Source organism: Octopus sinensis, linkage group LG8 (genome assembly GCF_006345805.1).
Source record: "Octopus sinensis linkage group LG8, ASM634580v1, whole genome shotgun sequence".
Lineage (NCBI taxonomy): Eukaryota > Metazoa > Mollusca > Cephalopoda > Octopoda > Octopodidae > Octopus > Octopus sinensis.
In genome coordinates this window covers 50750416-50764249 of record NC_043004.1, presented here as the reverse complement: position 1 = coordinate 50764249, position 13834 = coordinate 50750416, and the positions used below count along the sequence as shown (strand labels likewise).

Sequence of the window (13834 nt, the reverse complement as noted above, 5' to 3'; positions counted from 1 at the left end):
TCCTCCCTCTTTCACTCTTTTCTTTCCCCATGCCGACATCTCACTATACTCTTTCTTTTGTTTAGCTTCTCACAATAATATTTTGTTATATCAAAGCGGCGAGCTGGCAGACTCGTTAACACGCCGGGCAAAATGCTTAGCGGCATTTCGTCTATCTTTACGTCCTGAGTTCAAATTCCGCCGTGGTCGACTTTGCCTTTCATCCTTTCGAGGTCGATGTGACCGACTAACCCCTTCCCCCAAAATTTTAGACTCTGTGCTAGGCCAGCAATTTCAGAGAAGGGGTAAATTGGTTACATCGACCTGGAACTGTTTTTTTTTTATTGACTCCGAAAGGATGAAAAGCAAAGTCGACCGTGGCGGAATTTGAACTCAGATCATAAAGCATTTTGCCCGGCGTGCTAACGATCCTGCCAGCTCACCACTCATATTACAAAGAGATGTTGTAGGGCAACAGTTTATTTCTTAACATATAGTGAAGGCGCGTGGCTTAGTGGATTGAGGTATTCGGTTCACGATCGTAAGGTGTGAGTTCGATTCCCAGTGGTGTGCTGTTATCCTTGAGCAAGATACTATTTCACGTTGGTCCAGTCCACTCAGCTGGCAAAAATGAGTAGTACCTGTATTTCAAAGGGTCAACCTTATTACCGCTGAATCTCCCTCAGAATGGCGTTAACACGTATTTGTGGAGTGCTCAGCCACTTGCTCGTTAATTTCACGAGCAGGCTGCTCCGTTGGTCGGAGGATCAACAGGAACCCTCGTCGTTGTAACCGGCAGTGTCATTATTTTTCTTCCTAACTTAACTCAGAGTCCAGATCCTCTGAATGGATTTGAACCTGAAGTGGATAACATCGCTCTTCACATTTTGGCATACAAGCCAACGTAGTATAAAGTGTAATCATTCGACACCGCTTGGAAGAACTTTATTCGAATGAATCAACCATATTACTACTTGTTTAAAGTCGGGCACTTATTCTAGCGGTCTCTTTCGCTGAACCGCTAGGTTACCGATACATAATTGAGGCATATCAGCCCTCGATGAAAAAAGTAGGGTTTGCCGTACGCATGAGAATCGAACCCATACTTCTATGTATTTGCGACACACACACTATATATATATATTTCTTTTCTACCCACAAGGGGCTAAACACAGAGAGGACAAACAGACGGATTAAGTCGATTATATCAACCCCAGGGCGTAACCGGCCTGGGAATCCGTACCACAACTCCGCTGTCCTAACCACTGGACCATTGCGCCTCAACGCATATATATATATATATATATATATGTGTGTGTGCGTGTGTCTGTACCCCCACCATTGCTTGCCAACCGATGTTGCTGTGTTTACGTCCCCTAAGCCGTTTGGCAAAACACACCAATAGAATAAATTCTAGGTTTACAAAGAGTAAATTCCAGGGTTGATGTCTTCGACTAGAAGCGATGTTCCAGCGTAGCCGCAGTCACATGACCAAAACAAGTAAAGCAAAAAGCTATGCCGTTTTAACCCCGAGCAACGCCGGTTATCTCATATATATACATACATACATATGCGAACAATAAAAGTTTGAGCTTTCTGTAGCAGATTTGGTGACTTACCAGATTGTATGTCAAGTTGGTTGCCTCCGTCATTATTTTGATTCTGTAGGTCTGACTGGTGACTGCAGCCACCACAAAATCAATTCCTAGAGCTAACAAAGGCAGCTAAAATTGCCACTTTGTGTGGTAGAAATATCAGTCAAATCTATCCACATTTCACTATACCATGTTAAATGGGAAAGACCAATATCTAGAAAAAAAAGTTATGGTTGTAGCAACTTAATAAGACAGTATGTGGAGTTACAAGTACAGAGAGATGGTGGCTCAAGATAACTGCATTGTGATGTGCAGGGAACTGATAGTAGGGAAATGTGAGGGCAGCAGCAATAAATCTCAATGGAGGATAAAGGTGATAACCTTGTAACAGAAAATTAACTCTTCATATCAAACTGTCTGAGACTGCTCCTGGTTCCATGACCAAACTTCCTGTTTAAAGTGATCTGAATTAAAACCTTCAAAATATTTCATGCTAATTCCTGTTCCAAACACCTTGATAATGGTTTCAAATTTTGGCACAAGGCTAGCAATTTGTTGGAGGGGTTACATTGATTACACCTACCTCAGTGCTTGACTGGTAATATCATTTTATTGCCCTGAAAAGGATGAAAGGCAAAGTTGACGTTAGGCGGAATTTGAAATCAGAAAGGATGAACAAAATGCTGCCAAGCATTTTGCATGGTGTGCAAACAATTCTGCCAGTTCATCTCCTTAAACTTAATCCCGTTCTACTAAGGGCACAAGGCCTGAAATTTTGGAGGAGAGGACTAGTTGATTACATCGACCCTTAAAGGAGGAAAGGCAAAGTCGACTGGCAGAAAAAGAATTCAGAACATAAGGGTGGACAAAATGCTGTGAAGCACTTTGCCTGGGTTGCAAACTATTCTGCCAGCTTGCCTCAAACTTAATGAGTTATTTTACTAAATTATTTTCAAAATTAAATGAAACAAAAACAATATTTCAACAGAAATTTTGCAACAAAACAGCTAAAAGGCTTCACTTACAAACTGCAGGAATTTCAACTGTGATGCGGCAAGATTTATTGTTGCCTTTGAAATTTGTGTCACTGTATCCTCTGAATTTACCAAAATTTACAGCCCCCAAAAAGGTAGGTTGTTTTATACAAGAAGACTTAAAGATCAAAAATTCCAGGATTTGGAAATATAGTTATGTTGCCTGAATAGTGATACCACATGTTTACTATATTTATATTATATACACACACGTCAACTAGTATGCTGGAAAATATGGTAACCACAGGACTCAGTGTCTTCACTGTATCAATGTTTGAGGAACATCTTCAATAACCCTTGACTGACCAACAATAACAAGAACCCTTAAACGAGATAGGACTCACCTGTCTCCTTAACATTTGTACTTGGAGCTAAACACCGAGCATCACAAAGCGATAACATGCATACACATATTAAAAGAGTAAAAAAGCCGAACAATAAGAGAAAATGTATAAATATAATAATATAATAAATGAAAAGCAAATTTAAATAAATAGAAAGAAGTCTATTTTTATTAATATTAAAAATTATTATTCTTAAAATTAATGTTGTTTAGGAAATTCTGAATAGTAAATATTTCTTGGAGAAGTGAAAGATAAAATCTGGGGTATGATGGGGTGGAAAAAAAAAATTGAAATGTTTTTTTTATTTTTGCTTAAAATGAATTTCATCAGTTTCAGGTGAGATTAAAATATAAGTCTGAGTAAAAGAAAGGCCCTTGTTTCTTTCTTGAGGTCTGTGCTTTTTAAAAGGTCAAAATAATGAAAACATGCAGACATAACACTAATATGTTGATTATGATAAAATGATCTTTAATATAGGCACTAGGTCACATATTTGGCAGCGGGCCCAGAGTGAGTGGTTGGGTAAAGTGAATTAGATCAACCTACAATACTTTGGCAGCACATTTTATGAAAGTCTGATGAATGAACAGCAAAATGAAGCTCACAGTCAATGTAAATGGACATAACTACTAAACGTTCTAGTAATAATACTTTCTACCATAGGTACAAAGCCTGAAATTTTGGGGGAGGGGGCTAGCTGATTTCATCAACCCTGAAAGGATGAATGGCAAGATCAGCCCCAGCAAGACTTGAACTCAGAATGCAAAGAGCCAGAATGAATGATGCTAAGCATTTTTTTTTTCTGATATCATTACAAATCTGAAAGCCCACAGCCCTTTTGTTTGTAGCATAGCATAGGCACAACACCTGAAGTCTGGGGAAGAGGGGTTAGTCAATGCATCAACCCTGGAGGAGTAAAAAGGAAAGCCGACTTCAGCAGGATTTGAACTCAGAATGCAGAGCTGGAATAAATATTGCAAAGCATCTTTTTTGCCCCCAACACTAACAATTCTGCAGCCTTTTCACTCTTTAGTAGTACTACTAACCCATTCTAATTTTGCTGCAATGCCAGTAATTTTGAGGGGAGGGGGGAAAGTCGATTACACTGACGTTAGTACTCAATTTATTGACTCTGAAAGGATGAAAGGGGGAAGTTGATCATGACAGAATTTGAACTCAGAATATAAAGAAGAGCTGTTGAGCATTTTTCTCTCATACACAAATGGTTCTGCCAGCTCACTGCCTTGCTGCTGTTATAAAGTTTTTATAAATAAATCTGTTTTATAAGAATTTTTTTTTTTTTGTCTTTTAGAGTATCAGAATGAATAGTATTCAGCCTGCAGTGATAAATGATGTGAGAGGTAGACTAGCAGGTGGTAGAATGATTGGGCCAAGATGACTAAAATGACATGTTGAGGAGAGGAGTGTGTAAAAAATAAGGTGACCTTTCACCTCACTACAAAACTTTGCTTCTGACTCAATAGCTTTTCTTCACCCAAAATTTGTTTTTTTTTTTAAATAATTTTTTTAGAGATGTGTATACATTTTTTTAAAAATTTACAAAATTAAAAAAAAAAAAATAAATTGAATGTTGGAGAGAGTCTAAGAAATGTCTGTAGGTAAGAGTTTATATGAAGGGTGTATAATTTTTTGGGTGGTGGTAATAATAATAATCATAATACCACCTTGGGGTCCTTTCCATTAGGACTGAGGAGAGGGGATGAAGGATGAAGACTGATAAGTTTTTTGAGGGGATGGGTGGGGATTCCTTCTATTTTGTTATACAACCATTTCATTTTTTTTTACAAAATATATATGTATGCATATAAAAGAGGGGAAGGGAAACGGGAATGAGTGGGGTAATTCATTTTTCTTTTCTTATTTTTTTTTTTTTTAAATATTTTTAAATATTCATTTCAGTTCACAGTTCTCTACAACTAGACCAAAAAAAAAAAAAAAAAGTGAAAAATCACTCACACATATTACAGAATGGAGTTGGACAAGAGAGGTGTAGTTAGAAGAATGCTTTTTCTCACCCAGAGTTTTACACCAAATCCAGTTCCATCGAACTAATACTCATAGATCTGATCCTGCTCCCACCCCTGCAATACATTACACCCACCAATGTTAAGGCTTTTTTGTTAATGTCATTGTTGTTGTGGTGTGGTAAATGGTTCAATAGACCCACTCACCCCCAACGTGTTTATGTTAGTGTTAAGATCTTTTCTTCAAAGATTCTCAAAGTTCAGAGTCCGTACTTCGGCCTCCAAGTTTCTCTGTTGGAAAGTTACAAAATCTCTGCCCTGCTCCCCACCTCTCCTTTCCACTTCTTCCCCCTCCTCCTCCTCCTCATCGTCGTCATCATCATCATCACTCGACGTGTTGCCTTCGAACGATGTGAGAGAACATGGCGTTGGTGGCATGGCAGAGAGTCGACTTTGCCGACGATGACGGGCATTGCAACTGCTGCTGTTGTTTCGTGCCCCACCACTTCTACGGCGCTGTTTGGCCGACACTACTGCACCTGTACCCAGTGACCCGTCAGATGCTGATGATGTCGAAGAGGAAGGAGAAGGGTAACTGCTAGTACTCAAGTTTGTTGTTGACACTTCTGTTTCTGAACTTGTTGCCCGACCTTCGTCAAGGCTTGTGTTTTTCTTCTTGCGGGTTATCCGGTAGTCTTTTGAATCTTTCCCTTCCTTGTGCAGGATCTGAGTTAGCTTTCGACGACGTGCGTTGATGAACCAGTTTGACACCTGTTTGTGCTTTATGTTCAGACTAGTCGCCATCTTCAGTTTATCATCCTCACTGGGATACGCATTGTAGCGGTTCGACTTGAGCCAATCAGTCATTACACGAACTGCCTCTTTTGGCAGGTTTCCTCGACGCCGTCGTTTGCACCTGTCCTCAGAGGCAATCACATTTTTTTCTCGGGGTGTTGCTGCTACTGCTGCTGTAGATTTTGCAGAAGGCACTACACGGGAGGCAATGACAGAATTCGTGGGATTTTCAACAACAGGTTGAAGCGGTGAGAGCTTGGCAAAGGGCTTGACCTGCCGAGAAAATGGAGGGTCTATTGGAGTGCTACAGATCTGATCTGGCAGTAGCAAGGTCTCCTCTTTTATAGCAACAGACTTCAGTGGTAAGTTCAAATGGTGGTGGTGGTGATGTTGGTGATGATGGTGGTGGTGATGATGATGGCTGTTATATGTGGAATATGTTGTTAATGGATCTACACTGGGCTCTGCTTTGATCTTGGTTACTGAAAAAGAAAAAAGAAAAAAAAAATATTAATGAGGATCAATACAAAGAAAATAAATTTAAGTAATACTTTATCAAATAAGGAAAGATGAAAAGCTTAACTTCTTTTATTACCAACCTCCTTGAGACAGCTCTTTGTTCTGCAATACTATCCTTCTGTTTTATCAAAATTCACATTAATTTATGTTCTAAAAACTAACTAGATTCTTTATTAATTTCAAAATTAATTGAACTGAATGCAGTGTATATCAATAGAAATATGGTAATGAAAGGATTAAGTCAACACTTAAGACCAGGAATTTAGAGGGGAGGTAGACTGATTAAATTGACACTAAATACTTGCAAGACAAATTTCATCCCAACACAATGTAAAAGGTAAAAACCCCTTTTGGTCATGAACGACCATGAGATTGTACCTAGAAAGTTCCCCTCCAAGGCACAAGTCTAGGCAAAGTTGTTTATGGAAGACCAGCATCCATTCACCGGGCCACCGATGTGCTCCAAGGGAAAGACAAAGGCTGATACAGCTTGGCACCAGTAACATCACAACTCATTTCTACAGATGAGTGAACTGGAGAAATGTGAAATAGAGTGTCTGGCTCAAAAACATATTCAACCCAGACCGGAAATCGAACTCACAAACTCATGATTGTGAGTCGAATGCTCTAACCACTGAGCCATGCAACTTCATAGTAATAATTCCTGATATTAACATTAGGGTACCTTCAGAATGAGCGTCCCAATGTCCTCTTTTCCAAGCGTGCATGGGTCAAATGGAATTTGTTGACTTTCTACAGATGGCTGCCCATCCTGTTACTAACCTTCACTTGATTCCAAGCAAGATGTGTCTCACAAGAGAATGGAAATAAATAACACTGCCTGTATGTCAGTGATGCTCACAACCACCACGTGATGTCAAGACACGGGCACATACATATATATTGGGCTTCTTTCTGTTTCCAACTACCAAATCAACTCGGAAGGCTTTGGTTGGCCAAGAGACCTGCCCAAGTACTGCACAGTGGGACTGAACCTGAAACCACACAGCTGGGAAGCTTGATATCTACAAAGCCCAAGCTGTAGAGCAGCATTATATCATTTGATTAAATTAATTCCGGTATATGATTAGTACTCATTTTATTGTCCCCAGAAGAATAAAAATTGAAGTTGATTTCTGTGAGATTTAAACCCAAAACCCAAGGCATTTTTTTTCATCAAGCCAAGCGAAATTGTTATGGCCAATGCTGGTGTCATATAAAAGCAGCCATTACACTCTTGGAGTGGTTGGCATTAGGAAGAGCATCCAGTCATAGAAATCATACCAAGTTAAACTGGAACCTGATGCAGCTATCAAGCTTCTCAGTTCCAGTCACACCACCATTAAATGATAATGATGATGACTACAAATTCAGCCATTTCCACAATTATATTAATTATAACATAGGCAGAAGACCACAGATGTAAGGAGAGGAAACTAACAAATAGTTATTATCATCATCACCATTTTAACATCCATTTTGCATGCTTGAACAGGTGAAACAGAATTTGTTGAGGCAGATTTCTATGAACTTTACGTTGCAACCCTCATCTGTTTCCAAGCTAATATTTCCTTAATGGACAAGCATGTTTTCCTAGAAGACTAAAAACAAAAGACACTGCTTGTATGAAATGATGCTTAATTCAAACTATCACATGTCAAGACAAGGAAGCACAAACATACACAACCGTACATGTGCGAGCTTGTAGCAGAGGACACTCGCCCAAAAGGAAGGGCTCTGTCAGAGGAGAAAAAAAGCAGTGCATGATACTTTTTGGAATTTCTGTGAGGAGGAAGAGAATTTGCCTTCAGATCAGAAACCTTGCTTACTTGTGACAGAATGGACTCTGCTAAAGGAACTGAAGGGATTAAAGGCAAAACTGACCTTGGTAGGATTTGAACTCTGAATGTAAAGAACCAGAACAATACCATAAAATATGCTATCTGACACTAATAAGTATGCCATTTTGCCACCTTGATAATAATTGGTTTTGAAGACCAGGAATTTAGAGGGGAGGTGGACTGATTAAATTGACACTTGTACTTGACTGGTACTTTATCGATCCTGGGAGGATAAAATACAAAGTTGACCATGGTAAAATTTAAACTCACAAAAAAAAAAAAAAAATCCTATAAATACTGCAAGACATTCTGTCTGATGATCTATCAAATTCTGCCAATCAGTTTTTCAAAGCCATTTGATAAAAGTCCATTATTTTCGAAATTTTGAAACAAAAGGCAGCGTCAAAAGGATTAAGTAAAGAGCAAGACATATGGACATTAGCCAGTGGCACAAGGAAGTATATCCATATGATTTCGAATGCTAGTGGTATAAAAACTTTATTTTTCTCTCTATTTCACCAAAGAACAAGCTATAACTCATGCTATAAAACATACCCAACTCCTGCAACTATTCACCTTAATTTTTTGCCAATGCAAAATATCTTTAATTTTCTTAGCTTTTACAGTTTTCACCAGAATCAAGAGTGACTAAGCCAACCTTGGTTCTGACATAAACCTGTTTTAAAACTCCAAATTTTCATGCAAAATTAAGATCCAAACACTTGCTTTCATAACAATAAAATTGTTCAGTTCTTTAGTTTTCAGATTATTCTGCCAAATGTAATATCTATTTATTCATATTGTTTTGAATTAATCTCATAGCTTTGAGATTTTGATGATGTGATTTTATATTTAACCCTTTAGTGTTCAGATTATTCTATCAAACATAATGCTTATTGATTCCCATTGATTTGAATTAATCATGCATTATCTCATATCTTCAAGATCTTGATGGTGTAATTACTTAATGTAGAATAACATTGTAGGGTAGGTGTGAGAGCCTGGATCTGGTTAGTTTGAACATAAAACAGATTAGCTATTTTGGCCGGATATGGCCGGTTTAAATACTAAAGGGTTAAAGAATGACACTAGCAGTATAGCCCAGCATTGCTTGGGTTTGTTTTCTTTTCGACCCTTTAGAATTGGAATTTTTGAAAAGTAAAAATTTTGCATTATGCAGCTTGTTATTCTCTTTAAGTGAACATTTTTCTGGTTGAAATACACTGAAAAATGGCGTCACAGCAGTAAAAAAAAAATCGTAAAAAATAGGGGAATTACATAGAAAAAAAAGCACCTTTTTGATATAAATAATTTTTGGTGTTAACATGGTCCGATTTGAACTTTTTCTTCTATCATACTCTCAAGTTTGGTCAACTTGCACCACAGGGTCTTGGAGGAGATAACGTTAGTTGAAGGCTACCAAACCTGCCACACACACACACAACTTCAGCTTTATATATATAGATTGTAGGGTATGCATGAGAAATCAAATCTGACTGGTGTGAACAGAAACAGGTAGAATAATTGGGCCAGATATGGCTAATTTAAATGCTTAAAGGGTTAACAAAATTCTTTACCAATTTCAAAAGAAATATAACAAAAGGACTAACGAGCACAGATTCTGGAATTATGGCACTAATACAGAAGAAAATGAAAACGTAACTACACTCCAATCTCACAATATTTGTTTCAAGTTGGAGATTCACTTAGTCAATTTAGTTAGAAAAATGTTTACCCTGCTGTAGTTGGCAATAAGTCGTAAAGTAAGCATTAGCGTGAATCACTATCTTCAATCACTATTTTATATATATATACTCTTTTAATTGTTTCAGTCATTTGACTGCGGCCATGCTGGAGCACCGCCTTTAGTCGAGCAAATCGACGGGGACATAAACACACCAGCATCGGTTGTCAAGCAATGCTAGGGGGACAAACACAGACACACACACACACATATATATATATATATATATATACGACAGGCTTCTTTCAGTTTCCGTCTACCAAATCCACTCACAAGGCATTGGTCGGCCCGGGGCTATAGCAGAAGACACTTGCCCAAGATGCCACGCAGTGGGACTGAACTCGGAACCATGTGGTGGGTTAGCAAGCTACTTACCACACAGCCACTCCTGCGCCTATGTAATATATATATATATATAATTGGACTCTCTTGTCATTAGACGACGTATGAGGGTTTGGCAATTTCTTGCTGAAAAACCACACAGATCATTTGTTTGCAGTGATCAAATGTTTGTGTTCACATAACCTCACTCCCTCCATCAGATCAACATTACCTGTACAGGTGCACCACGTGTCACATGTCGGATGGCGAAACGATCACAGAGCAACGTGCTCAAAGAAAACAATGCAACATCCGGTCTTGGAATCAAAACCACCATCTTGCAATCGTGAGTGCAACACTGTAACGACTAAGTCATGCACCATCACGATATATATATATATGTGTGTGTGTATATATATATAGGCGCAGGAGTGGCTCTGTGGTAAGTAGCTTGTTTACCAACCACATGGTTCCGGGTTCAGTCCCACTGCGTGGTACCTTGGGCAAGTGTCTTCTACTATAGTCTCGGGCCGACCAAAGCCTTGTGAGTGGATTTGGTAGACGGAAACTGAAAGAAGCCCGTCGTATATATGTGTGTGTATATGTTTGTGTGTCTGTGTTTGTCCCCCTAGCATTGCTTGACAACCGATGCTGGTGTGTTTATGTCCCCGTAACTTAGCAGTTCGGCTAAAGAGACCGATAGAATAAGTACTGGGCTTACAAAAGAATAAGTCCCAGGGTCGAGTTGCTCGATTAAAGGCGGTGCTCCAGCATGGGCACAGTCAAATGACTGAAACAAGTAAAAGAATAAAAGAGAGTAAGAGTATATATATGCACAGGCATGATTGGGTGGTTGAGAAGCTTTGCTTTCCATCCATGTGGGTTTGGGTTCATGTGGTACTTTGAGCAAGTGTCTTTAAACTACCCACTTGGCATGAACAATGTTTGCTTGTCTACCACCCCCTCCGTAACTTAGCAGTTCAGCAAAAAAGACAGCAGAACAAGTACCAGACTCAGAAAAAAAAAAAAAAAATTGTAATAAATACTGGGTCGATTGATCTGTTTGAACTCTTGAAGGTAATACCCCAACACAGCTGCTGCAGTCCAATGAGTTCAATGAACGATGTTAACATAGGTGTAGGAGTGGCTGTGTGGTAAGTAGCTTGCTAACCCACCACATGGTTCCGGGTTCAGTCCCACTGCATGGCATCTTGGGCAAGTGTCTTCTGCTATAGCCCCGGGCCGACCAATGCCTTGTGAGTGGATTTGGTAGACGGAAACTGAAAGAAGCCTGTCGTATATATGTATGTGTGTGTGTTTGTCCCCCCAGCATTGCTTGACAACCGATGCTGGTGTGTTTACATCCCCGTCACTTAGTGGTTCGGCAAAAGAGACTGATAGAATAAGTACTGGGCTTACAAAAGAATAAGTCCCGGGGTCGATTTGCTCGACTAAAGGCGGTGCTCCAGCATGGCCGCAGTCAAATGACTGAAACAAGTAAAAGAATAAAAGAAAGGAAAAAAAATGTGTGTGTGTGTGTATTTCTGTGAGGGTTTTGCATGTAAACAGATTCAACATATAAAAAGAAAAAAGCAGCCTCTCCATCACTTCACACATGACTGATTAGCACCAGCATCCCCCCAGTAAAGTGGTTGGCATTAACAAGAATATCCAGTTGTAGAAACAATGCCAAAGATGTCATTGGAACTTGACATGGCCTTGCAGTTCGCCAATATCTGTCAAGCCATCCTACCCTTGCCAGTATGGTAAGTGAACATTAAATGATAGGCGGTGAGCTGGCAGAATCGTTAGCACGCCGGGCGAAATGTGTAGCCGTATTTCATCTGCCGTTACGTTCTGAGTTCAAATTCCGCTGAGGTCGACTTTGCCTTTCATCCTTTCGGGGTTGATTAAATAAGTACCATTTACACACTGGGGTCGATGTAATCGACTTAATTCATAAGTCTGTCCTTGTTTGTCCCCTCTGTGTTTAGCCCCTTGTGGGTAGTGAAGAAACGGATAATGCTGGACATGATACACTGCCTGGTCCAGGAATTAAAACTCTGACCACTCAATAATTCTACACTAAATAACATATGAATCTAGTGAATGAATGAATGCATGCATATATATATATATATATATATATATATATATGAAAGCATTATTGCTGTTAAAAACAGCAATAATGAGGCAGTTAGGAAGACTTCTACCTTAATAGGTGTAATATTAAATATTTGAATAAAAGGGTAAAAATACTGCTTGCCAAGGATGAAAGCGAAAACTTCAAAAACCACCAATCCTAAGATTAAATACACATATGAGCAATGCAATGAACAACAGAGTGGGATGTTTAAAGTTCAAAACGCACACGAGTTGACATAGTTAATATTTTGGAAATAGAAGTTGCTATCTCCAACTGAAGATTGCAAAGCATGTTTTCTCATGAACAGCATGAAATCAATTAATATTGGGGTATGTAAACTACCTTCAAATTCCATCCTGAAGGTAAGCCTATTTTTTAAAGTGGTCACTGCATTGCTCGTGTGTGTATTTATTGTAGGATTGGTAGTTTTTGAACCTTTCGCTTTCATATATATATATATGCTTTGTTGGAAAAACATGTGAGCACAATTCAGCACAGGAATGATTGTTAAAAATATCGCCTCATACCTTCCACAGTGTACTAGCAAATCCCAACCTTCAATTACTCCCTTAGCAATAATCTGCCCCAGATTGCAAGATCAGGATCAACTGCAACAGTTCTTTGGGAAACAGACTTCACACATCACAGACATGGAGTCTTGTCTTGGGAAGCAGTGATTCAGGATAACACTTTGCAAGCAAGACAAACTCTGACAATCAGAAAGTAGGCATCCAGCCTAAAGAGCAGTAGCAGAATACATACTGATACAGTGTAGAGGAGGCGCTTCACTTTTGCAATAAAAAAAAAACAAAAAAAAAAAAAACTGAGTCGAATCAAAGAAAACTGTGTGTGTGTGTATATATATATATATATGCCAGCGCCGCCTTGACTGGCTCCCATGCCGGTGGCACGTAAAATGCATCAACCGATAGTGGCCGCTGCCAGACTCCCCTGGCACCTGTGCCGGTGGCACGTAAAAAGCACCCACTACACTCACGGAGTGGTTGGCGTTAGGAAGAGCATCCAGCTGTAGAAACACTGCCAGATCAGACTGGAGCCTGGTGCAGCCTCCTGGCTTCCCAGACCCTGGTCGAACCGTCCAACCCGTGCTAGCACGGAAAATGGACGTTAAACGATGATGATGATATATATACATACATACATACAACATATACAAAATCTGCTGAATCATCATTGTGTTGATGTAAAAATAGTCAGTTGTCAAATCAACAAATATGTAAATCAGTTGACCTGACCTAAATCTAAGTGGGACACTTGGATTGTCAAACCAATACCAATATATAAATTAGTTTGACCTGACCTACATCTATGCTGTGGGTCATTCACAAGTGTCAAACCAACACCAATGTATTAGCTGACTTGGCCTACCTCTAAGTATAGGTCACATACACTTGTCAAATCAAAGCAAATATGTAAATTAGTTGACCTGTCCTGCATCTATGCTATGGGTCATTCAGCATTAACAATGAGTAAGTGGGGTTTAACAACAAAGCTAACAGCTCAGGCTCCA

General features: G+C 39.2%; 1 protein-coding gene across 1 annotated transcript in view; it reads right to left on the bottom strand.

Moving 5' to 3' along the window:
* Nucleotides 1–3098: 3098 nt before the first annotated feature.
* The window catches only part of LOC115215153 (homeobox protein PKNOX1), a 30770-nt gene continuing 20034 nt past the window's right edge, over nucleotides 3099–13834 (bottom strand). The window contains exon 2 of the mRNA XM_029784325.2: nucleotides 3099–6214. Coding sequence (XP_029640185.1) covers nucleotides 5181–6214 — 1034 coding nt within the window. The 3' untranslated portion in view covers nucleotides 3099–5180. The remainder of the gene's footprint in view (nucleotides 6215–13834) is intronic.